The following is a 24,780-nucleotide window of genomic DNA, read 5'->3' as shown; positions in this document are numbered from 1 at the left end:
AGTGCCCATGGCCAGGGCATGTCCAGCCTCTCCTCCACCAGCACCCCCGAGTCCTTCTGGGCAGGGCTGCTCTCCATCTGCTCATCCTCTAGTCTGGACTGATACCAGGGATCACCCTTACCCAGGTGCAGCACCAGCACTTGGTCTCGTTAAACCTCATCACATTCCCAGGGGCCACACCTCAAGCTTGTCCAGGTCTGTCTGGGTGGCATCCTGCCCTTCAGGCATGTCAACTGCAGCATTCAGCTTGGGGTCATCTGCAGATGTGCTGAAGGTGCACTCCATCCCTTTGCCCAGGTCTTGATGATAGGATTCCCACAGCAGTGGCTCTCTGGACTCTCCCTTTTGTTCCCAGCAGCAGCTGCCAACCACTCCTCTGGCTCTGCCCATTGTCCAAACCGGACCCCAGGGACCTTGGCTTCACCCTTAAGGACAGGTGTAATTCCCACTTCACTCGTGAGAGGAACTGTGTGAGAGAGGCTTTCATTTTCTTTCTCTTTCCCTAAGACTCGCAGAGACTTCCATGTTCAGTCAGTCACCTTTGCTGAAAGTTTCTCCAAGGTGTAACTGCATAGTCTTTCAGATGCCAGGGGGACCACTCTGCCACAGGAATGCCTGGGGATTTAGTCCCTACTTGATCCACTTGAGAGCTGCTAAATTTAACAAAGGACTAACTAAAGATATGTATTAAAAATCTTGGTTTAGCCACTATTTTTAGTGAACCCTACAACCCCACATGTATGCTCATACACTCAAGTCTTGTCAAACAAGACCCTGAATTTACAGAGAATATAATCTGTATGTGTGTGTCTCACTGGGGATTTGGACCTGAGCACCTGTCACCCTCAACCTTAGAGATCCCAAATGCATAACTATTGCTTGAACTGTTTTTCCAGACCAGTTTAAATTTTGCATCCTAAGTTTGCCTATGGCTCAGACTCATGCAGAAGTCCTACATAAAACATCCTCATGAGCAAGTTTGCACTTAGCACAAAATGAAGTTTTTAATTTAAACACAACATTCCTGAAAGGAGCAAGGATGTTTTATGTTCTCTCACACTGAAACTGGTCCTGAATCACTCAGACCTTGAGGTAGAATTCATGCTGCAAGTTTTCAGCCATTTGACCATCCTAAGGAAAAACTTAAAGGAAGTGGTAACTGGTAAAAATCCTCCCCTTGCCCATCCTTCAAAAATCCAGATCAAGCTCTTACATTCAGTTCCTAAAATGACTTCATGAATTCCATGTCAGTAGCATCCAGTACTTTTTATAATGAGCAAACATTCAAACTGTTCATGTATATTGCAGTTTTAAAACTTAAACCAAAGACTTACACTCAGCCTAAGATTTCTGCCACCCAACCAGCTCTGCTCACAACACCTGAGGACCAGAAGCAGCCCCAGTTGTGGTGTTAGTACAGCTTTTTGCATTGCCATGCTGAGAAATAGGTCAGGGAGCTGAGGGAATCGGTCCAGCTCAAAAGAAAAAACAACATCAGTAGAACTGCCAAAGCAGAGTTCAAAGTGTAGCTCCACAAGAAACTGCTCTGGTAGCAACAAGCTGTGGGAATAGCAGCAGAGTAGGACAGAGCAGACACCTTCTGAGGCTATTCCTGAACTTTCTGCATTGTAAAATTGTGGGACGAGATTGCACAGGGAGCCACGAAGAGGAAAATAGATGCTGCTGGTTACTGGCAAATATGAACAGCCAGTTTTACCTACTAGAGGTAGAGCTAAGTTTCAACATAAACTGCCAGCTCATGTGATATTACACTTTATTTGCCACCAACAGCAAGACCCAGAGACTGAGAACTACTTACTTCTTGCCTCATTCCTTCTGTTGTTGTGAGGTATTAACTTGTTTGCTTCCAGCACAAATCTGGAGCTCGTTCGAGAGCCAGGTCTGTCTTGACTGTCTGACCTCACATCATCCAAGTGAAGTGGCACCCATTTCTGCTTGTTACCTTGAAAAGTTAATATATTACTCTTAGTTATACTAACACTTGAGGTTTCAGCTCCTGAAAAGACTCTATAGAATTCTTCTTGTAAAACTAGCAACAGTTAATTTCAAGTTTTAAAAAGCGGGAGAAGCTTAACGTTGAAATTTTAAGATATTACAAATGACTAAATAATAAATGCAGTAAACAAGAATTTCTCAAACTCAAAGGTAACCTTACCTAAGCTTCAAATATAAGAAATAAAGGTGAAACTTTTTATTTAATGGCTTTTTAGATGCTCCATGGCCAAATATTTATAGCTATGTCAGTGTTAAAATATAGCCAGTAAATTCATTGCTATGTAATTCCACAACTTGTATATGAAACATTGAGGTAAAAAAAAAAAACCATAAAATTAACCATCACAATAAAGATTTCAATCACAGATCATAAAAATTTTCCTGAGAATTTAGCTGTGATACTGTATTTTCACCTGTATATTCAAAGTTCATTCACATGAATCAAAAATTACTAGCAAAGCTCCATTTTTTTTCATTTCTAGTATTTTGTTTTATCTTTATGGCCTAAAGTATCCACTAACAATTTATTTAACTATAGTATTGATTGGTATTGTGGGGTCCATTCTTTTGTGGCTAAGAAATATAAGCAAGTACACAAAATGTGCTATCTGCACTGGGGGGGGGAAGAAAAACACGTTTTACCTGTGGAATGCTTTGCTTTAGATTTCCACTTAGACTGAAAAAAATTAAAAGCAATATAGGTTTTGTTTTTTAATGTGTATATATATATATACACATATATATATATATGAATATATATATATATGAAGATTAATAAATCTAAACAGCAAAGGTCTTTAGGATCTGGAAAAACACCAGCAGGGCAGCAAGACAAAAAAGCAGCTGATGGCAGCAAGATCTTGAAACTCCTTCTGCTGTTTCTCCAGCCTATTCCAATCTCCTGACCAAATGAGAATCAGGTTTGCTTCCCATTTTTAATGTAAGAGATTGGATCAAAAGGAAGCAAATAACCCGGTTGAGTTTTCAAATGATCACTTCAATGTGTAAGCTAACAGTAGAACATGAAAACTGACGTGCTAGTGTATATGCAGTGACACACACACACATAAATATATTAAGTTAAATTAACACAGAGCTACCTATCGAGGGAAATAAATATATCAGAGACAGTACTGGCTTGTACAGCCATGACAAAATCTTCCAGAAACTGTCAGAGCTCCAAGGACCATCAATAGGGCACGAGCTGCTCTTCCCCCAGAATTCCTACCTGACTAAGCAGAATGCTCCAAACCCTGAGAGAGGCAGCCTGGCTGAGGCTTCCACACAGAGACAGCAATATATTCTGCATTCACCCAGCAAATGCAAATCATGAGCAGCTTTCTCGAGTCACTCAACTGGAATCGATGCAGCTGTATCAACAGTGACTTACTGCATCATACACAGTGCCTTAGCTCACCTTTTTTCCTTTGGTTATTAGTTTGAGCTTCATCTTCACTCGTGTTCTCTGCTGGACCATCTGGCCTTGCCTCCGGATTGTCCTTGATTCCATTACTGCTTTTCTGATCAGATTTCTCCTCCTTTTCTCTTCTATTTGTTGGCTTCTTGCTGTGACTTACAGTCTTACACTGTAAGAGACACAGGTAATTATTTCTGGCAGTACAGCTGCTGGTAGCAGGAGGTGCACATTTCCTTTACCTATTAAAATTCCTTTTTTATTACCTGTTCTCAGCCTCTTCAGCAGGGTGAACTTTAAGAACTGTCTTGTTTTATAAAGCATCTTTTTAAATAGCTTTATTTTCTGCTAACTTGGCAAGAATACAAAATGAATTTTTAGATTAAGAAAAGATGAGTTTTTAGATTAAGAAAAGAAAGTTTTTGTTTTTAACAGAAGATGTAAAATGACAGCGTGCACAAAAATCATGAATCAATCCCTCAGATATGAAAATTTATTTTATAGGAAAGAAAGAAATATTCTCACTAGTATCTACTGTTCAGACTGATTATCTTTAAAAAGCTGGTCTTACAGAATACTGGGAGGGAGGGGATTCTGCCCCACTCTGGTGAGATCCCACCTACAGTGCTGCCTCCAGTTCTGGGGTCCCCAACATAAAAATATGGACCTGCTGGAGAGAGTCCAGGGGAGGCCAAGGATGATGAGAGAGCTGAAGCACCTCTCCAATGAAGACAAGCTGGGATTGTTCAGCCTGGAGAAAAGAAGGCTTCAGGGAGACCTTATGATGGTCTTTCAGCGCTTAAAGGGGGATTATGAAATGGGGACAGACTTTTTAGCATGGCCTGTAGTGACAGGACAAGGGGGAATGGTTTTAAACTAAAAGAGTTTCAGGCAAGTTATAGGAAGAAATTTGTCATGATGAGAGTGGTGAAACAGGGGGACAGGTTGCCCAGAGAGGTGTTCAGATGTCCCATCCTAGGAAACATTCAAGGTCATGTAGGACAAAGCTCTGAGCCTCCTGATCAGGTGGAAGATGTCCCTTCCACATGGGTTGGGGAGGCTGGACTAGAAGACCTTTAAAGGTCCCTTCCAACCCAAATCATTCTATGACCAGATAATTTTTACCTGCAAAATGGGAAGTTTTGCAGACATTTCTGCTAAAGAGAAAGAATTTTCCTATGTTGTGGAGACAGCTTTGAACCTGCTGGAGTACATACAGCAGATACTGCAGTACTGTGCTGTAATTAATTTGAACACAAAGCCTTCCCTTAGACAAATAAGCTGAGTTTAAGTACAAACAGAATGTCATTTTGTTTTACAGACACTACATGAATTTGGACACTTTCATTTATAAAATGCATGTTGTTGAACCCAAATGTTCTGGTTTCCCTCACCAAGAACACAGTGAAAGCACCACAGGGATGCTGCTGCAGAGCTAGAGCAGAGCGAAATGGCACCTCACCATTTCAAATAATCTGTGCTCTCTTCTTGTTTTAAATAGCATCAGAGAGGTCTAAAATACATTATGCACTTATCACTTGAGATAAAGAGAAAGGAAGATAATTTGACAGAATAGATGTTACCTTAAAACCCAGGAGGGGAAAAATGTATCAGAAGAATAAGATAACTAAGAATAACTAAATTGTGTTCAGACAACAGGCACAAAGCGCCCTGAGCCACAAGAGAGGGCAGCGCATTCACAGCTCCAAAGGCCTTCTCATCTGTGCACAAACAGATGAAAACAGCAGAAAAGGTAAATGAAACTTTTTAAACAGTGGAGTTAAAACATAAGGCACATTTTTATGTACATGTCCGTGGCAGACCACTAACAAATTCCAGTACCAGTGCAAACAGTTCAGCACACCCCAGTAACCTGAATTATTGACAAAGCTTCTACTGAAACCCTCCAACACCCAAAGCACATTCTGGGGAGGAACAGTATTAAACAGATAAGCCAACATGGTTTAAAAAAAAAATAATACTGAGGACAACAAAGGACACTTACTTCATTGTTTGCTATTTCACTTGGTGTTGGCCAGCTTGCGATATCACCCAAATCATCGGCCTGCAAAGGTGACAAACAGTTTATATTCCTTCCTTGATTTAGCCCTTTCTGACACAGGGAAGATGTCAGTCATGGCTCAGATAGCAAGACTACCCCCTAGAGCAGAGCTGTTAGAAGAAGCAATTCTTAAAAAGCCAAGATATAAAAAAAAAAAAAACAAACACACAACTTTTGAAAGAGGTCTTACGACTTTTGAGCTCGCATAAAACAATTGTCAGATTAAATGCTGTCTTACACATATGTGACTTAAAGGTATTTATTGCTAAAGGCTTTTAGTTTTTGGAAGACCTTGACAGGTACTAACCAACCTAAAAAGGGGTGTCTGTAAAAATCTTAGAAACTTTATGTTTCAATAAAAGGACTCGGTGTCTCCTGTTGTCATAATGGTAATTTTATGCATATAAAGGATACACACCACATAAGATGCAAAAAGGATTTCCAAAACCAATCTGGCATCACTTGTGCTCAAGTTGTGCTCTTTGCAGCCTCTTCACAGTTTTATGTCATCCCACTAATTTTTTTAAACCAAAATGCCTTTCTTTATCCCTCATGGACACACCAATTTAGCAACCCTCCTAATTCCAAATGTCCCTTCCTTACTTGTCTCTATGTCCAAAATTATCTATTATCAAGACATAACATAACACTTGCAGCTGGAACTTCAAAATACCTTCTACCTTTTTATCAGAGCAGGATCAGCTATTTATCATATTGAATATTTACAAGCACAAATACAAACCTTGCTGCTTTTTCTTGTCCTGGGTTTTGCCGCTTTTATACCTTTAGTGGAATTTTGTAGCTCTGAAAAGGAACAAAAACATTTTCAGGTGAAGAATTAGGCTGCACTTTAAATGAGTAAGGCAGGTGTGTCTTAACAACTCTGCCATGCTCTATCATACTACACCCAAGTGTTTTTGAGGGCTTGATATCAAAGTCAATGAACTTTTTTTTAGTGAATGAAGTCACTAATAGTATATGACACTGAAAAACTCACACTCATCATAAGTGCAAATACTCTGCAAACCAGGTGTACAAGATACTGCCTAACACTGTATTTAAGCATTTTTTCAGCTAAGAAGCTCAAGACTATGTCAAAATGCTGGTATTTTAACCTAACAAGTGACAAAGAAAACCCCTGATACACATTTAGTAAGTTCTCCTATTAAAAGCTACATTTATAAGGCAGAATTTATGAAATCTGTAATTATGCAAACAAGGAAAAAGACCATAGAAACAATTATATATTCCCAAATTCCTAGTAATTTCCTTTTACAAGTAATTACTCAAATGCCAGATAGAGTTTAGCCATATAGCTCAAAATCAAGCCAAAATAAACAAACAAGAACAAACAAAGAGAAAAAAAATAAGGAAAATACGAAAAGAGAAAATGACTGTAAAACTATATTAAGACTGATAAATTTTAATGCCTAAATTCCTCAGTGGATATGTTTAAGTGAAACATGAAGCTGACACTCACACATTTTCAGAAACAGCCTAAGTTAAGGCCTAAACTTTATAATAATGACCCCACCTACTCTCCTGATCAAGAGTCCATTATGCTTCTACCAGGAATTATTGTAATACTTGGAAATAATTATTTTATAAGCACTATTAGTGGGCCTAACAATCTAGGCTCAATAACCTACACTGAAAACAAAAAGTCTATTTAAATTTCCTATGTCTTAAAAAATATGCCATTATCTTTTGGTACATGAATCTGATTTTCTTATTCTGTGCAATTTTCCTCTACCCTTCTCAATTGCCTTCTACTTTTTGCATTGGCAATTCAGGGGAACAAAACCCACCAGTATCTGGCAATTGTTCTTGGAGATTAGAACTGAGAATTAAGAGGAAACCATCTCTTAACTTCTTTTGTTAAGCCCTCTCCCAGTGCATGTTTTCCCATTCCGATGGGAGTCACAACCATTCCTTGAAACTTCTTATTCAGTATTTTATTGCAAGACAAGCTTGAAACACTGAACGTGTCTGAAATCACAAGTAGATTATTTTATAAGGGGATAACATCACCTCCTCAGCCCTTATCTCTCTCACATCCAGTGACTAATCTCCCTTATCACTGCTCCACACTGGGAACCCCACCCTTGTGCCCCAGTGACTCTGGAAAGCCTCTGTGTCTGCTTCCTGGAATACACAGCAAATGTTAGAAGCACAAACTAATGCATTCCACTCTAAATTTTAATATAATTTATAGTCATACAAATTATGAATTCCATGTATATGCTATATACAACTTGGACATCTCACCAGACACGAATCCAGTGAATCCTGATCACCATTTACCAGGAACGCTTTTGCCTCTCCTTACAGATCTCCTTTTTAAAACAAAGACAAAACACACACCTCAATTAACTTCAGACTGAGAGCTTTAAGAAACGCACAGTGACCGTGTAACCCTAATTTTCACTTGCCACTCAGTAGTAAACTAATCGCCCTTTTACAAAACAAGACAAACGACTGCAGGGGTGGAGCAGCAAACAAATTTGTAATTTTCTCCAAGAGAACTGCTAATTACCCGTGCAGGTAAACTGAGTGGCCACAGCGTGGCTGTAAACACACGTCTCTGTCCAATTACCTGACTAAAGCCCTTTTTCCACCTCACAGCACTTTTACTTAAATTGCTCCTGAAGGACTGTTCTGCCAGAACTTCTACTCCGTGTGTCAGCAGGGCGTAGCGAGGCACTCAGAAGTGTAAAACTCAGTGTTGCTGCACTACCTAAGTCACGGGATATTATTCCAGGCGGCAGGGAAGCTATCTGAATCGAGCAGAATGAGACCCAACTCGTTTTAAGGAATCTCTCTTATCTGAATGGAGTAATCCAAGACTTGGAAGATGCATTTGCAAGCTAAACAAAAAGAAAATGTTAGGCAACACAGCGCCTGGTGGATGATGCCCTTTCAGAACTCAAAGGGCTCATCTCACTCTGTACTTCCCTACCTGACAACACCTCCACAAAGTTCCTTGTCCTCCCAAAAGAGGCATGCTCAAAACCAAATTTAACAGCTCCTTCCTGGCCGGCTTTCTGGGGCTTATCACGTGGGAGCTGGACTTCACAGCGAAGCATGAAAGGGAAGATAAAGGGGAAGGAAAAACTAAAGGGAGGGAGGGAGAGTAAATGAACATAACATCAGATCACTGAAAGGTTTTACCCAGGTCACACCTGTTCTGCTGTCACCAACAAGCCTAGAGCCACTGTTCAGTGTGTTCAGATAAAAGCCCTCTGCTTAACATCACTCTGGGGTTTGGTTTTAATATCCTAAAACATGACCCTGAAATGGCATCTTTAGTACATTGTCTCAGCAGAACTCAACAAGCCTTTCCAAAAAAACTTTTTCACTTGTTAATTCCAACCCAACTGCATTAAAATGGTTTATTCTGTGATAGGCCACAAGGGAACCTGTTCAGTAGTGGCACGCTGTGTTGATAAAAGAATTCATTGATCTTCAATGATTTTACTTGCTAGGTTTTAGAGTTTTGAGGGTGTGGGAGAAATAAATAAAGTCAAGGATGAGGCAGTTTAATTGCCAATGATCATCTTTGAATCACTGAACTCCATCCAACAGAGGTGCCATTCACACAAAAACAGAAATCAGCCTCCAAAGCCATTTTTATTACGGTTCTCCCAAGTTTCCTAATAGACCACATCCTAACAGGAGGTATTTTCTGCAGAAAGACAGGGCTGTACAAGCATGTCATGTGCAGCGTGTCAAGATAAATGGAATGACAGGGCTGAGAAATGAAAGGTGAATTTTGGAACCACCAAAATTGCAGCAATCCTCTGGGACAATGGCAACAGAGAAGGAAAAGCAGACTGGATGGCTGAGGAGCAACGCTTGTATGTAAGTGTGTCACCGAAGTACCCCGATCACAATCACAATAGGATCACAAGACAATAGGATCATAAGTAACAGGACTTCAAAAAGGATGGTTTGAAGCTCTGCAAATAAATAGTCAGCAAGTAATTTTTTTTTTTTTTGCTAGAAAGGGAGGCATGATATTGCCAATTTCTTCTGAAAGCAAAGTCTATTAATACAGGTGGAAGACATTCTAGTTTTGATACAAACACTGTTTATGCTGTGAGGCTTTCTAGACAATATTCAGGTTCTATTTTTACTTGGACTTACTTGCACGTGTGTTCCCTTTTGTGAAGGAAGGGCATCACATAAATACCAGAAGTGCTTTAGGGAGCAGATAAAATCACCCAGGAAGACAGCTCTTCAAAACTTAATTGGAGCCTGTTCATTGAACTTGTACAATATTTTCCTTTCAATGCTCAGTTTGAAACTTGACAGTATATTCCATTTTTAAACAAGGTAAGCTATGCTTAATCTATTGTTTTAAAAGATGAAGTATTGCAAATGTAACAAAATAATCCCCTGGAAAATATAATTAATTTAAATCCAGAGCATGGATATAGAGCTGAGATTCTGCAAAACAATTTAAAAAAATCCTAATTGTGATCCTAACATCCTGCCTTACAAAATTCTAGCATTTTATAGCAAAAACTACATTAGATTGACCTTCTCCACACTATTTGAACAATTAACCAAGGCAGCAAGTTACAACACCTGCACCTTTCCTTACTTATGTTCAAAACGAGTCAATTTTTCAATACAACCAGCAATAGGAGATGGGGGGGGGGGAGGAATCCAAACACATGATTGATTCACCATTATGCTATTTATTTTCCTTGTATTTCATTTCTCAGCTCGTTTTTGCCTTATCTTCTTCATAGAAAACTGAAACCTGTGACTCAACTGCTACCAAAGTTTTCACAGTTTAATGGAGCACATGCCACAGCACAGAGAGGTGGGTTTCAGTCTCAGAACAGGTCTCTAGTTCAGGAACAAAAACCCCAGACAAAAACCCACCATGCAAAATTACACATGCTGTTATGTACAACTAAAATACAGGCAGCAGCTTTGTAAGGAAAATGTTTTTAATCCCTTTAGGGCTGAGGAAATAAATTGTCAATGCTGTAACTTCTGATAATGCTTTGAATAATTTTTAGAAGCTGCTATTAAAGCATTCCATGAATTCATAAGAACTAACAAGAACACCTGCCTTAAATACACCCAAAAAATCTGATAATCAGATCATTTATGAATTTACTAATCTAAGGTTTTTGCTATTCCTAGCAACACAGAACATCTTCACTAAATTGTACCCTTACAACCTGTTTTGCTCTCAGACTAAAGCAAATTGATTTATACAGTAGCAATAGAGCAAAATGGTTCTGCTACCAAAATATCAAACAGATAAAATGCATTCTTTGATGTTCAGAAATAAACACAATGGAGAAAGACAAACTGAGCACAAAATAAAAGAATTAAGTGTGCACTTATTTTAATTAAGTACATCATTCTAGCACACACTAATAGGCAAACCTACTTCAACCACTTCAGCAGCACATGTATTTTGCTTCATTGTGTATTTTTGTGAATTTCATGAACAGTTTTTGAATAACCATCTAATAAATCATTAGAGACCCACATCAGCTATACAAATCACATGAAGATTTGAGAACTTGTCATTCAGATTCCCTTTTTGCAACCTCACAAAAAGGGCAGTGCTGAAGGTTTCATCAAACCAAGTGGTGGAAGAACTTTTGAAATAAAATTATTTCAACTATTCGATCCTGGGTGAATTATTTATGTGGAGGATGGGTAACTCACAGTTTCAACCTAAAGAAGTGAGGACTTACTGGAATACATTGGCTGGGCACTATGAGGGGAGGGAGGCACATCACAGAAGCACCTTTCATCACTTGGCAGCCTCTGTTAAAGCTCACTCCCCCTGACCACCATCACCAGGATTAGAATCACGGAATCAGTAAGGTTGGAAAAGACCTCCAAGACCATCAAGTCCAACCTTTGGCCAAACACCACCTTGTCAACTAAACCATGGCACTGAGTGATTTCTTGAACCCCTCCAGGGAATGACACTCCACACCTCCCTGGGCAGTGTGTTTCAAAGTTTAACCACTCTCTCAGGGAAACAATTCTTCCTGAATTAGACTGAAGCCTATTAATTTCACCAGCAATTTTATACTGATACGAGTCGTTCCCCACAAGTTAAAAGCAGATGAGGATGTAAAAGTAGCTGTGTAATGATGAAGTTATTCTGCTTAAAAGCAAAGTTTAATGAAAGGCTTGGCCAGAACACTGAACTGTGGTAACAAACACACCATGAAAAGTTCAGATATGTTTGCACTGGGTGCTTGGTTTACGGTAATGACTAAAACCTACTAAGGTATCTTAGACAAAAATACAGTAAGTTGTAGTAACAACTCTTTGACTGAATTCTTCTGCCAAAATTTTACATTTTCCTGGTAGTACTGGGTGACCTTAACAGCTTGTTTCAGTAACAAGAACCAGGTTTGCCTCTGTCACAAACCTATCCCATGATAAACTGGAAGTCCAAAGATGAGAGGCTGGAGCCAATTTTCTCAAGTCTGTAACTATCACTGAACATACCATAGGTGCATGTCTCAGGAAACTTTTAACAAATTAAGCCAGGATCAACAAGTCTAACAGGATCCAGTCACTGCTTTGATGTGAGATCCTTTTACATTTTATTATCCTCTTTACGGATAGTTCTACATTCCATCCCGGTAGTACTTCTGCTCATCCACTTATTATTTCACATGACTAATTTCCATACTACAACATTCATAAGGGCCTAGTGTGACAGATTTTGCTTTGCCAACATGCAATTAGTTTCTTCAAAATGCATCCCTTGTTGCGGGTGGAGGCACATGGCAATTCCTTCCTCCAAACAGCCAGGAAGGATCAGCTACTTTGTCTTCTACAAGGGAAAGAACGGTGGCTTCCTCACAGTGCTTTTGGTGGTGGCCAAACCAAAACACACGCCCTGGTGTGTGTTCCTCATTGTGTGTGCCACTGCCAGCAACACTGACTCCCTTATTTGCTCAGTTACACACCTGGCCACTGAAAATTATGTTCTAGTACAACTCCTCAGTTTAATTATTAATTCCATAAATGGTAAGCACAACTTCTTGCAGAAGAAAAACAATAAAAAGCTCTCCAAAATCATGAAATGAAGCAGACAACATGCACAATGTACGAATGCACTGCCTTCTGCCTCCTCCTTCCTTCGACAACTATTTGTGAGCTTTACCTTTGCTGGAAAAGCAAACCTTACAGAGGTGAAGCACAAGGTGCTAACGTGACAAAAGCAGTTTTCCCACTGCTTCTGATGCAGCACTGTTGTTATTACTGCCACAGCAAGGCAAACGAGTGACAAGTCCCCTTTCATGCACGAAGCAGACCGCAAGCTACTGCCCAGCCAGCCGGACTGTGGAAGCTCGGCATAAATAGGTACTTAGGAGCGCGTCAGTACACATAAACAAAACAGTCTAGATAATAAAGATGGGTATATACGTTGCCAAAAGTTCTGCTCTTCAGCCAAGTAAAGATTTTGTGGTCTAGAATGTGGTCTCTGTCTGTATGACCTGGATGCTTGAAACTGTAAATTATGTATTTCTCTTTGTCAAGGAAGTACATGCTTAATTCAAGGATAAAAGTGACTGTGAGATCACAAAAAAGGTTTGTCAGGTGCCCTCGGGAGCAAGTGCTGAGATTGAAATTCTCGGGAAGCACTGGTTGAAGTATTTATTTTGAGGTCAGCAGTTTACTTGCAGCCAAGAACAATACTCCAAGAAGCTGCAAACTTCTAGGAACACTTTGCTAGCCTAAGCATAAAGCCTGGCAATTTCAAGTCAGGTCTTTGACGACCAGCTTTGTAAAGCCATATGCCTGTTCAGTCAGTATGGTGCCATAAAGCAGCTTTATCTTACATGTAGTGATTTAAGGCCAGGAAATTATCCCGTGGCTACTCTCGCTCCCATCTCTTCCGATGTAAACACACCGAATCCCAGCAGGGAGCAAACTGTCTGCTCTCGTAAGGGCTTAAAGCCTCCGCAATCCCATTCTAGAGACCAAACCCAAGTAACGGATCGTTCCGAGGGCCTTGCTACATAATTAGCCCAAAAAGAGCTGCGCCAAAGCGGCATTTCTAAAGGAGGCTAAACGAGACGAGTGGGTGAGCAGCCCTCTCTGCGAGCGCCAGGGGCCGGCCGGAGGTCACCGCGGGGCCGGGGTGGCCACTCGCAAGCCCCGGGACCCGCAGCCAGCCCGGCGCTCCTGTCCCTGGCCGTGTCCCCCGCCCCGAGCGCTCCCTCCTGTGCCCATGTATGTCAAACCCGACGCGCCCGGCCCGGCTCCCGCCGCGCTGCGCACGGGCCCGGCTCCGCGGCCGCCGACAAACACGCGCTTTTCGTTCCTAAAAAAAAACCCAACAACAACAACAACAACAAAAAAAAAAAAAACAAAACCAAAACCAAAACCACCGCGATGCCATCGAGGCACCGTGCACACGCTCCCGGCCCCGCACCTGGTTCCTGCGGTCCGAGCCGCCCGTCCGGCCCCGCGGGCGGGGAAGGGCTGTCCCGCCGGGCTCTGCGCCGCGTCCACGCGTTCTCCTTGGGCGCCGGGGCTTCCCTGCTCCGGCCGCCCTCCTCCGCCACCTCCTCCCCGCGGGGCGAGCCGGGCTCGGGCTGCCGGGGCTCCTGGGCCGCCCCCCAGCCCCGCCGCTCCGACACCTGCGCCGCGGACATGCCCGGCCGTGCGCCCGCCGGAGGGGCCGCAGCCGGGGCGGCCGAGGCGAGGAGCCCGCGGCGGGGGAAGGGGAACCCGCCTCCTCTCCTCGCCGCCCCGCCCCGGAGCCGCTGTCAGCGCCCCCCGGCCGGGCCGAGCGCCGCCGGCTCCCTGCTGCCCTGCGGCCGCTCGCTGCCGCGGGGGGCGACACACGGAGCGAGGGACAGCGACAGCGACCGCGACCCGCCGGGGCCGCCGCCGCCTGCGGAGGGACGGGCGGCGCTCCGGGCACGCTGCCTCGGCCGGCCCGGCCCCGCCCGCGCGGGGGAGGGACCCGGGGCTCTCCCGTGCGCCGTGACCTCACGCGGCCGGGAGGCTTTCCAGGGCCTTTCGGACATTTCGGCTCGGCAGGCCTCGCCCGCACCTGCACGGCGAGATGAGGAGCTCGATATGGTGAGCGGGGGGATTAGCGCGTTTCGTTGGTGCGAAGGGGACTTCCCGGGGCACAGCCTCGAGAACGCGTTCAACAGGCGCATGAGAACATACTTGAGGTCCCAGCAGCGAGGGAATCCCGTATCATTTAAGCATTCCAACAGACAGGTACCTCTGCCATTACACCATCTCTCCTCTGCCTTTCTACTTTCTGCCAAAAATCCCCCAGAAAATCATCCCACAGTAGCACGTGCACTCATACCACGCTCACTGGTTATACCCACACTTCTGCCGCTGCATTATCCCACAAGCACTACGGTCACAGGATGAGGAAAGCCACCACAGCACGACATTAATCACCCCTTTCCCTCTTTGCCAGCTCCCAGTGCTCCCAGAATTCTCCTTGATTACACCTTTAGACACCTGCTCCTCTCCCATCTATTTCATTCATCTCTCAGCCATGTTTTACTCCCTTTCTTACAAGAGGTCTTCCAAAAAAGAAGGCCAACACTTCTTGAATGAACTAAGCAAATTCCCAAATAGGCTTCTATAAAGCTAGTCAAGTATGTTTGAAGTCGTGTGACAAGTAACCAAATTTCCTGGGTTTTGCAGCAGTAAAAGATGTTCTGTTTGGGGTAATGTAATTCTCCGCTCTTAATGAGATTGTGTGGAGTTTCACCCTTTCATCAGAAAAAAAATCCACCAAAAATCAACCAAGAGCTAAACAAATGCCCACCACAGCTGACACTTCAGGCAATGAAACATTCTTAGGATTATTCTGGAACTGTGTATCCAGTAGCAGATCAGATCACCTGGTGGAAGTCCAGGCCTACCTCAAAGCAAACCTCAGGTGCCTGCTGCTTTGTTCAAGACATTTGGAAATTAATGACCTGTTGTGGTAAAGGCTTGAAATTAAAACATCTAAAACAATTGTTATGTGACGAGGAGCAAATCCTGTAATTGCAGATTTCAGCTCCACACATTAGAGGAATTTTCACAGAGAAAAACATCAGTACTGCTTCTAAGCACTTTTTGTATAGAAAGTGACACATTTTCTTTCTTCTAAAATTTATATCAAAAGAAAGATTAAAACAGGTGGAATGATTAGAATTACAGCAAATCTTCAAACACATAGAAGCATTTTTCTTTGGTACCAAGAACTCAGTTTGTTTCAGATTCCATATGTTTACTAATCAAGGATGTGCTGATTGCATACATTCCTGAAAACAGGAGTATCAGTCACACTGTTTAAAATTATTTCCATGTCTTTTATTTGGTTTCCCAAACTCAGAAGTTAAGCAGAGGTTAGAGTGACATGAAAGTAAAAAGGCCCTACCTAATTCACCGGTAATAAGGGGATTAACCTCTTGTTTCCTCTTTTTCCCATACAAGTGTTAGAAGACAAGGAAGCAGAGGAGTAGGCCAGCTGGGACTGCAGGAATACTACAGCACAGGAACCTAAACAGAGCAGGAAAAACGCAGGGAACTAATTACGGGCTAATTATGTGGGGGGGCAAAAAAGCACTGAAGTTGATCAGTTTACGTGGCACTTAAAGAGTTTTCAATACTTGTTTTGCTTGTTTTTTTGATGGAGCTTCCTGCCGACTTTATTGGATGGACTGGGACTGAAGAGGATATAAAAAGTTGCTAAGACTCATCCTTTGCATTTTGTCCACTTGTATCCTCCTTGTTACTTTCTAGTAGTGCGAGTCAGACTTCTTTGGCAAAACTCTCTTTTCCTCCGGGAACACAGTACTTAAAATGCTCATGTTTGGAAAAGGGGCTGATACACACCAAGTGAAACCAAGAGAATAACAATTCTTATTTTCATTTTAATGCTCATGTTTTATCTTGGGTGGAAGCATCCAAGCGTACCAGGGAACACTGCAAATTCCAAGATTGCATGGAATAGCAGCATTTTACTCACATAGGGTAAAAATTCAGGAGGAATTACATGGCTACAGACCACCCCAAAGCTCCTTTCCATACCGTGTAACTTATCATTACAGCCAAGCTGGCAGAGAACCTGACAGTCGGAGATAAAGACACTTCCCTGCCCAACCAACAGCAATTCAGATCAACATTTAAAAAACAACACAAGACAGAAACAATTAAGATAAATAAAAAAATACCTGCTTCAAAATGTTAGCAGCTATCAAGCAAAAATAATATTCCGAGGATCCAAGGATTTTCACTTTTCTACTGTTTAGAGAGTATCTCTGTTACAGGCATTTGACATTCCAGTAAGAAGTAAGAAAAAGCAGCAAGACTCCATTCCTTCATATGTTGCTTTTCTGCAGACTTTCTAGAGTAATAGAACACTTAAGTGATCTCTCCTTGCTAAAAAAGAAATCCTGAGTGGTTCCTTTTGAGTTGTTTGGGAGTGGTTTGGCCTTGGGGAAAAAATTACAAAAAGCTCCACCTGACATTTATTAGATGTGTCCTGCACTGGAAAGTGTAAAACTGGAATCACAATGGTATCTTAATTAGCTGATACAAGTTTATTTTCTTGACTGGGTACTGCATGTAGGAAAACATCAAAGCAGCACCAGTGTTTGTTGTGTGAAGCTTTTATCATGTCCTGTAGATTACCCGCTCTCCTTGTGGTACGGCACTAGTAGGAAGAGAAAGGATTACAGAATGACAGTGGGATTCATTTTGAAATCCTGTTAACAAGAGAGAAAAAAACCCTCACCCCTAAATGTTTTTAAGACTTTTATTGAAAAAATTTAAAACCAAAAAAAAACCAAGGCCAGTCTTACAATAAATTTAAGACATACAGAATGGCTTACCTGCTACATGGAAGAAATCTTATTACAATATTTCTCTCATGCAACTCCTGGATTAAAACCACATTCTCATTTAACATCAAAATGGATTAATGGATTATTTATACTTTCTTAGGAGTTCACTTTAAAATATGATTTAAAATGTCAGTTTTCCAAGGGTTAAAAACACGTACACAGCACGAATCCCTCCTTCACAGACCAGCTCCCTATGTCTGATAACTGGCAGAAATAGACCACTGAGCATATTTTTCCTTTTTTTGTTATTTTAACCTGAGAAATTTCTTAAATAATGCTTACTGGGCTTTCATATTTGGCAACACGACTTTAGTTACAAAGCAAAGTGTGATTCCTTTTTCTTGTCAGAAACCAGTCTTTCACTGCTTGTTCCAAAAGACACTCTCACAACCAGGAGGAGCATTTGTCCCAAAAGACACTCTCACAAGCAGGAGTGGCATTAGCCTAAACCTCCTTCTGTGCCCTTTTGGTAAGTTAAACCTTGTTAGTAATTCCATTGGGACACTAACCTCAGGATGCAGAGTTCCCATCAGTTGTGTAATTCTCAGTATTGTGCGCTTTGAAAATATTTACTTTGGCATGTTATACTTTGTAGCATAGTTGATTTTTTTTGTGCTTACTCCCGGCCTTTACAAAATCTGTCTTTTCTCTCTTGCATTTATTCAAGCCATTCCCTTTGCCACCAGTTATCTCCCTTTCTCATAGCTGCAACAGAAACAGGGCATAAAGTACACAATTACATTAAAATGTCAGAGCTACAAAAGCTGCTGCACAGCAGACAGTGCTCTTATAAAGCACACTTAGTTGATGAATATGCTTGTAAACCCTGTGAATCTTTTAGTACACTATTCAAGACTTCAATTTTAAATCTGTAAACTTGCTAATATTTGATTTCAAACCCTCCAAATATTTGGTGTTCTACTCTACTTAAATGTGCTAGTCACTTCACACTTGCTCCCCATATATAAAACCAACACTGTCCAAAGAAATTATGAAAAACCACTTGAAAGAAGCAATTTAACTTCCAGCTGATCAGAGCTTCTTCTGTATTTTCAGTAAATTTGTATGTTACATAATTTGGGTTATTCAGAATTGTTGCTCTTCAGTTTTATCTGAACACACCTGATTTTCAAATGAACCATAATTTCTTCACAGTTACTAGTCCTGTCTACCTGACTAAAATTCACTGAGCTTTGTTTGCTCCATACTCTGCCTACTAAAAACCTTTACAGTAACCATGGAGATCAAAAGTGCTTGACTGGAAAGGTGCAGAAGTCACACATTCTGAGAAATGGCTGGATTTTTCTGTTCATTTTAGTGTAATCCTGGTCGTGACTGTACTGAATACTGAAGTGTTTCAGTTTTCTACTTCTCTGCAAACTGGTTTTAAAAGAATGTTATAGGAGATTACCACAAAAAAAAGATGTGGAGAGATACCCACACAGTTGGTAAATGACAACCTTTTATTCTACTGCAATTTGTTGGCATTTTTGATCCCCAAAGAGGAAATAACAGACTTTGGACTTTCTTAAATGTGCTCAAAATCCAAATTTCTTTATTTTCCATCTAATTAAAAAAGACAAGTACTGAAAAATAAGGAGCAAACCTAACTGTTTCAGCAACCTTTAGTCTCACGTATCTTTTAAATTGTACAGTGCAAGTGTATTTTGCATATCAGCGCTGAGTGCACTTTAGAAAGGACATCTGTTGAAGTATTTGCAACAGGTCTTTATAGCACCATATAATTGCTGTCAATTTAACTGCTTAGAATCAGCCAGTGCCTAGAAAGTAAAATGATGACATTTCTATTTCATCTATCATTCCAAAAAAGAAAAGAAATCTGGAAGCTTATGTTATCCAACTGAATTATGTAAACAATTAAATACCAGACACTTGATTTTCACTTATTCCAGTTTTGTGAACCTGGTTGAAGATTTGCTACATGATCCTTCTGTAATGGCACAGTTCAATTCAGTGGCAGGAAAACTTTATGGACGTATTGAATGAAAACGTCTCTCTCTCACTTTTCCTTGGATTGGCAAAGTTTCTTTTTGCACGATTTGCACAATTTGGTGCTGAGCCTTCTGCCAAGGCTCATTTTCAATTCATAATTGACAAGAAAAGAAGTGAGAAACACAAGAGGCTGAGTGCTGGCAAAGCCACAGTACAACACAATAGGAACAGCAAGGCCATGAGGAAGCAAGAGGTAACCGAGGTATCTGGAACAAACCAAAACTACACTAAACACAAGAGAGCAGCTTAGCCCCACAGCACATTTTACATTCTTTAGATACTTGATTGGTCTGTTTTCTACTGACACACAATTCAGAATTCATTCAGAATTGAAGGAATACACAATCTGATTAGACATGAAGTACACGAACCATTCATGCACCGACAAATGCTGCTGTTGTTTTTTCACAGGTAATGCTGAAGCAGCTGTGTCAGAATGGCACTGGGTTGAAATGAAAGCAATGCTGGCACTTTACCACTTCTGGTAATTGTTACCTACAACAGTCAGTGACCATCTGCTCAACACTACAAGAGGCTTGTTTTCCAAACATGAGTTCCAGTAAGCTGAATTACAAATGAGATCAGTCTGAATGCATTAGAAAGATCACATGGTGTATTTCTGGAGAAAGCGGTCAAATGCGTCGTAAATCGCTTGTCTGAAACACGTAAAAGAGAAGAGAATTTGTACAATTTGGGAAAGGGCAGATATCAGTGGCATCTTTCCATACATTTACAAATACATTTACAAAGCTATCATCACAATTTCAAAACAGTGTTCAATAAAAGTGTGGTATCAGGTGGTATTTTCTCCTTCCTTTATTTCTGGGATCTCTCATTTCAAACCAGTAATATATTTATGTTCCAGGAATGAGTGGGACTGTTTTCCAACTTTAATGCAAGTGCAAATGTAGATGGATTAGGAGTTTTCTACTCAAACACATCGGAGACATGCATAACTTAAAATTTTTGAGCAACTATCATAAAAATAGGGCTGAAGTTTTAAATAGCAGTAAGCTAGTGGTTAGCATACATTGACCCAATAGAGTGCTATTCTTTTTTGTTGTTGCTTAGACTTCCTAAATGGTGTGTACAGTCTTCCTAAATCCTTATATTTTAAAATTAGAAGCACAAATATTTAAAACTTTTGGAAAACTACAGAACTGCACTCATATAACTGATTTATGTAACTGTCTTTAGAAAATCAACACCCAATATTACTAAGGCACGAATTCATGCACATACTACTTATTTACAGTCAAGCTTTCATTTTCATTAAATCTAAAATTTAATTTTAAACATTTCTGTCCACCTTACCTAAAGAGTCCTTGTTTGAAGAGGTAGGCACTGACATGACCTCCATCCAGATACCTGATTTCACAGCCCGGCCAAATCTCTTGGAGGCTGCGCACCCCGGTGCGAGGAATGTACGCGTCCTCCTTAGCTTGTACAACTATGATTAAACTTGGGTCAACTGGAACTAAAGGAAAACAAAACTGAATTCATCTGTGGTAAGAAGTAGAAACACGACAGCTGAGATTTCTGTTGTAAAAATGCTATTTTCACAAAAAATTAAATTATTCTAAGCTTTAATAGAAGTACATATTCTAAAATCTCCAGCAGAATTTATCTGGTTTTTGATGTTACAGTAGTGAGGCCGTCAGTGGAAAAACAAACTAACCCTTACCCTTCCAACCCCTAAAGCAGGAATTCCTCAAAGACTTGTGAAGTTGACAGGAGAACTGTCTTTTCTCTTACCAACAAAACTCTATAGCATTCACGTCAGTTCTTTAAGATTCCTTTTTATCGGCAAAAAGAACTATGAAATTCAACAGTGTAGAAGTTTCATGTATTTTTTTTTCCCTCAAGGAGGAAAAAAGACAACTTTTCATACAAGAGGTCAGAAAGTACAGCCTGTGTTCACTTTCTTTTCTGTTTCCTACATGGTTTACTTGCAACATAGAAATCCCAACATATTGTTACACGTATTTATTACTCACAACCAGAATTGCACCAATCAGATTACTAACAGGAATACCACCAATATGATGTTGAGCAAAATTACACCAAAATTATGTTGAACACAGAATATTTCTCTTCAAAAAGAAAATAAGTGATATGTTAAAGAGTGACCAGCCAAGATGTTTGGCAGTGGGGTGTCAGCAATAATTTAAACCCTTCCTTCTTTCATACTAAATCATGTATCGAGAATATGCAATGCTAAGATAAATCCTAGTCTTCCATTCCATTTTCCATGAAATCTGAGCATTAGGGAGATCTTCTGAAGCTTCTCTCTGGCCACACTGGCAGGGAATGCAAAGTCTCCCAGGGAGTGACAAGACCTGGGAAACTACTGACACGGTGGAATTCATCACTTTGACAAGTGCATCAGGATCACAGATCCTCTTAAGTTCCAAGGTCAGTGCTTAGCTAAGTGATACCTGGATAAGTCTAGATAAACAAGAATATCTGCACTTAGAATAAAACTTACAGGGCTTTTTCTGTCTACTGAAATAACTTTGAAAGCTTTAAGGAAAGCATTTCACTGGTATTCATCACAAAATATCTCTGGCTAGCAGTGAAAGAATCTACACTAGTGTAGATTCCTTTTATTGTGTGTTTCCTTTTTGCTTAATTTTAAAATTTATTTAAATTGAAACATTTGTACCAATGAAGTACTGAATGCCAGAATTAATAAATGAGGTGGCACAGGGGCCCAGTATCAGGAAAGTTTTGACATTAAAAGACAACTCCGTCTGAAGTCAAAGCACGTTGTAGGAGCTGCCTTTAGCAGGTACATGCACAGCCGGACCATGGACTGCCACAAAAGGAATTCCAAGCCCCCACTCCAGCAGAACCTTTTAAGGCGGCTCTAGGAAGCAATGACTTGTTTGCATTGCTGGACAGGATTTGTCCTGAACGCCAAGGAATGCTGGACTACAGCTCCCCCTATATGCTATGCCTGTCCCGGGAAACTCTCTTCACCAGCCAGCAGCAGCCCAGAAGGACCCCCAAAATGTTTTTACTGGCAGTGTCATTCAAGCTTGTTGCTCAGCTATGCAGGCTACTTTCTATCTGAAGTCAATATGAGATTTCTGCTTGAAAAACCTTATTAGCAGATTAATTAAGATTAATTGCCACTTAGGTATTACTCACATCACACAGGTGTTTTCTTCCTTTAGATAATACAAATATGCACTAACTCATACCTGAAAAGAGCTACAGCAAGGCAGAGGAGAAAAATGAGCAAAGATACTGAGAAGCAAATTTTTAATTCACTTTGTCATTAGTTGGCCATCAAGAAGGAACAGAAAAAACAATTACGAAAGGGTGTAGTAAATAGATGCTACAGAATAATGGTCACAATATTTCCATATTTCAGCAAAGGTGCCAGCAGGTTTGCACTTGGAGAATGAAGAAAATACCTTTTCCTCCACTGTATTTTGTTCAGCTTTCCAAAGTGCACATTGAAACAATGAGATACATACCTGGGAAGTTAGCTACATGGGTGCATTCATCCATTACTCCCTTCATGAACATTAAGGATTCTCTCTGTAAAGTGTCACTCCTTCTCCTTGTATTTATCCTGTGTCCTTGTGGACTGGTTAAGTTTTTATTGCTACTGCTACTGGTCGAAAAGGTTTGATTTATGCACTGCATTTTAGGAGCATCTTGTATTAAGAGTCTTTCTGAAGAGGCACTTAGAGCACTTCTGTTTGTGGTAAAGCTGTGAACGGCTTCCTTAGATACAGTGTCATTCAAGGACTCAAAGCTGAATATTCTGGAAGTCATGTCCATATCCGCCAGACTGTCCACACTGTCAGGGAAGTTTTTAACAAAGTCTTGTCCCATCTTGAAAGAATCTGTCTAAACAAAGACAACGGGCCATTTATTAAGGGTTTCTCCCTTACACCAGTTGGTTCATCTTATTTTTAAGATGAACTCATTATTAAAAAAAAAGAAAAATTAAAGACACAAACAGCACTGCTCACTTCTCTTTTCAGCTTGCAGGTCACTCAATTAAATCCTGATCATCATAACCTCTTGAAAATTTCATTCTACGTATCTCTCAGCTTAAAAAAATGCAGGAAGTTCTTATATATACAGTAGTTTGTGACATAAACAACTGTTTTTCTTTCTAAATTAAACTTTGAATTTATAATTACAGTCATTTAAGCTTAAATGACCTAATTATAATAATAGAAAAATAACGTATCTGACCAGGTCGAATGTCAGGTTTAGAACTGAAAAATCAACTGTCTCTAAATACTAGGGAGACACAAGCTGAACAACCTGAAAAGTTTCTTTTCATTCTGTCTTCTCCATCCGTGTTGCTGGAGTGTATTTAACTTTAAAATGGCAAATACCCAGGAAACAACTATCTGCACCCCAGCTTCTCTTCTCCTGCTGTAAGGTATTAGAAAAAGAACTATCACGAGGCAAAGAATCTTAGGGGGAAAAAAAAAGTTATCAGAATTTTGACTGAATACATTTTATGTTGCAGATTACACTAAGTGTGATCAAAGGGAAAACTTGTAGCAAGGGCTACGCTTACCACTCATTATACAACCAAAGTACCAGGTTTGTTCCTCAGGTTTTTCCTTCAAAGACCAAATTTATCAAAGCATAAGGAAACAACATGCCAGTATGTTCTAGCTAACAATTGTCTACTTTAAGTGAAAGTAAAAAGCAGTTACAATATTTGCTAGATTTGCACACACAAATATGAGCAGATAGGGAAAACAGACCACACTTACTCCACAATACTCAAGCATTTGAATGATTTCTTCTTCATACACAGCTTGTGTAAAATACTGTTTCTCCAGCTCTCTCCAGTTCACTGCCTTGCTTAGCACACCCTGAGATGATAAATAAAAGCACTCAGTACACAAGCAAAACCCAGAGGTCATTCTAAAATAATGATACATGCAGGAAATTGACCTGATCCTCTCCTGATTTTTTCAGTGGAATTCTGTTCCCAGACAGCCCTCAGAATTATTGCAATCGAAGCACAGGCACATTATAACACAGGCCATGGAATCCCACCTCCCTTGTGGCCAGCCCAAATCTTTTATCTTACATTTCTGATTACGATCAAATATATTAACAAAAAATGTATTTTGTAATTTGTTAATTACCGTAGTGAAGACTGCAGAGGCTGTTGACCAGGAAAGACATGGAATCAAAGGCAATGGTTTAGGCCAGTTTGTCACTGCCAGTGAAGCCATCTAGAATCAAAGGCACTTATTACACATTCTAATATTGAATTCCCAATATGGTAAAAAGAACTCTCTCATCTTCAATTTCTTTGTTTATATGGTATTTATGAAACACATGTTGCCAGAGAGTTAAGGACTGTGGCAGGTGGATGTGCTTTCACCTATTTAGAAGTTACTATCCAT

General features: G+C 40.6%; 2 protein-coding genes across 9 annotated transcripts in view; both read right to left on the bottom strand.

Annotated features, from left to right (window-relative positions):
- The window catches only part of LARP1B (La ribonucleoprotein 1B), a 30,161-nt gene extending 15,749 nt beyond the window's left edge, over nucleotides 1–14,412 (bottom strand). For 5 of the 6 annotated variants that reach the window (XM_069012646.1, XM_069012647.1, XM_069012648.1 and 2 more), the window contains exons 1-5: nucleotides 13,930–14,411; nucleotides 6,235–6,296; nucleotides 5,436–5,495; nucleotides 3,434–3,602; nucleotides 1,820–1,963 (exon numbers count right to left, since the gene is read on the bottom strand). In XM_069012646.1, coding sequence (XP_068868747.1) covers nucleotides 1,820–1,963; nucleotides 3,434–3,602; nucleotides 5,436–5,495; nucleotides 6,235–6,296; nucleotides 13,930–14,152 — 658 coding nt within the window. In that variant the 5' untranslated portion in view covers nucleotides 14,153–14,411. Of the gene's footprint in view, nucleotides 1–1,819; nucleotides 1,964–3,433; nucleotides 3,603–5,435; nucleotides 5,496–6,234; nucleotides 6,297–13,929 lie in introns of all 6 variants that reach the window. The other variant, XM_069012651.1, reaches the window with a different exon arrangement.
- A 4,480-nt stretch (nucleotides 14,413–18,892) lies between these two features.
- ABHD18 (abhydrolase domain containing 18) overlaps nucleotides 18,893–24,780 on the bottom strand; it is an 18,664-nt gene continuing 12,776 nt past the window's right edge. For all 3 annotated transcript variants that reach the window (XM_069012659.1, XM_069012657.1, XM_069012658.1), the window contains 5 exons: nucleotides 24,517–24,606; nucleotides 24,136–24,237; nucleotides 22,867–23,245; nucleotides 20,696–20,858; nucleotides 18,893–20,037 (listed from right to left, as the gene is read on the bottom strand). In XM_069012659.1, the coding sequence (XP_068868760.1) occupies nucleotides 19,986–20,037; nucleotides 20,696–20,858; nucleotides 22,867–23,245; nucleotides 24,136–24,237; nucleotides 24,517–24,606 (786 nt within the window). In that variant the 3' untranslated portion in view covers nucleotides 18,893–19,985. The remainder of the gene's footprint in view (nucleotides 20,038–20,695; nucleotides 20,859–22,866; nucleotides 23,246–24,135; nucleotides 24,238–24,516; nucleotides 24,607–24,780) is intronic.

The sequence above is a fragment of the Aphelocoma coerulescens genome, chromosome 4 (assembly GCF_041296385.1).
Source record: "Aphelocoma coerulescens isolate FSJ_1873_10779 chromosome 4, UR_Acoe_1.0, whole genome shotgun sequence".
NCBI classification, from domain to species: Eukaryota; Metazoa; Chordata; class Aves; order Passeriformes; family Corvidae; genus Aphelocoma; species Aphelocoma coerulescens.
Note: the sequence above shows the minus strand (reverse complement) of the source record. Positions and strands in the feature narration are given on the sequence as shown.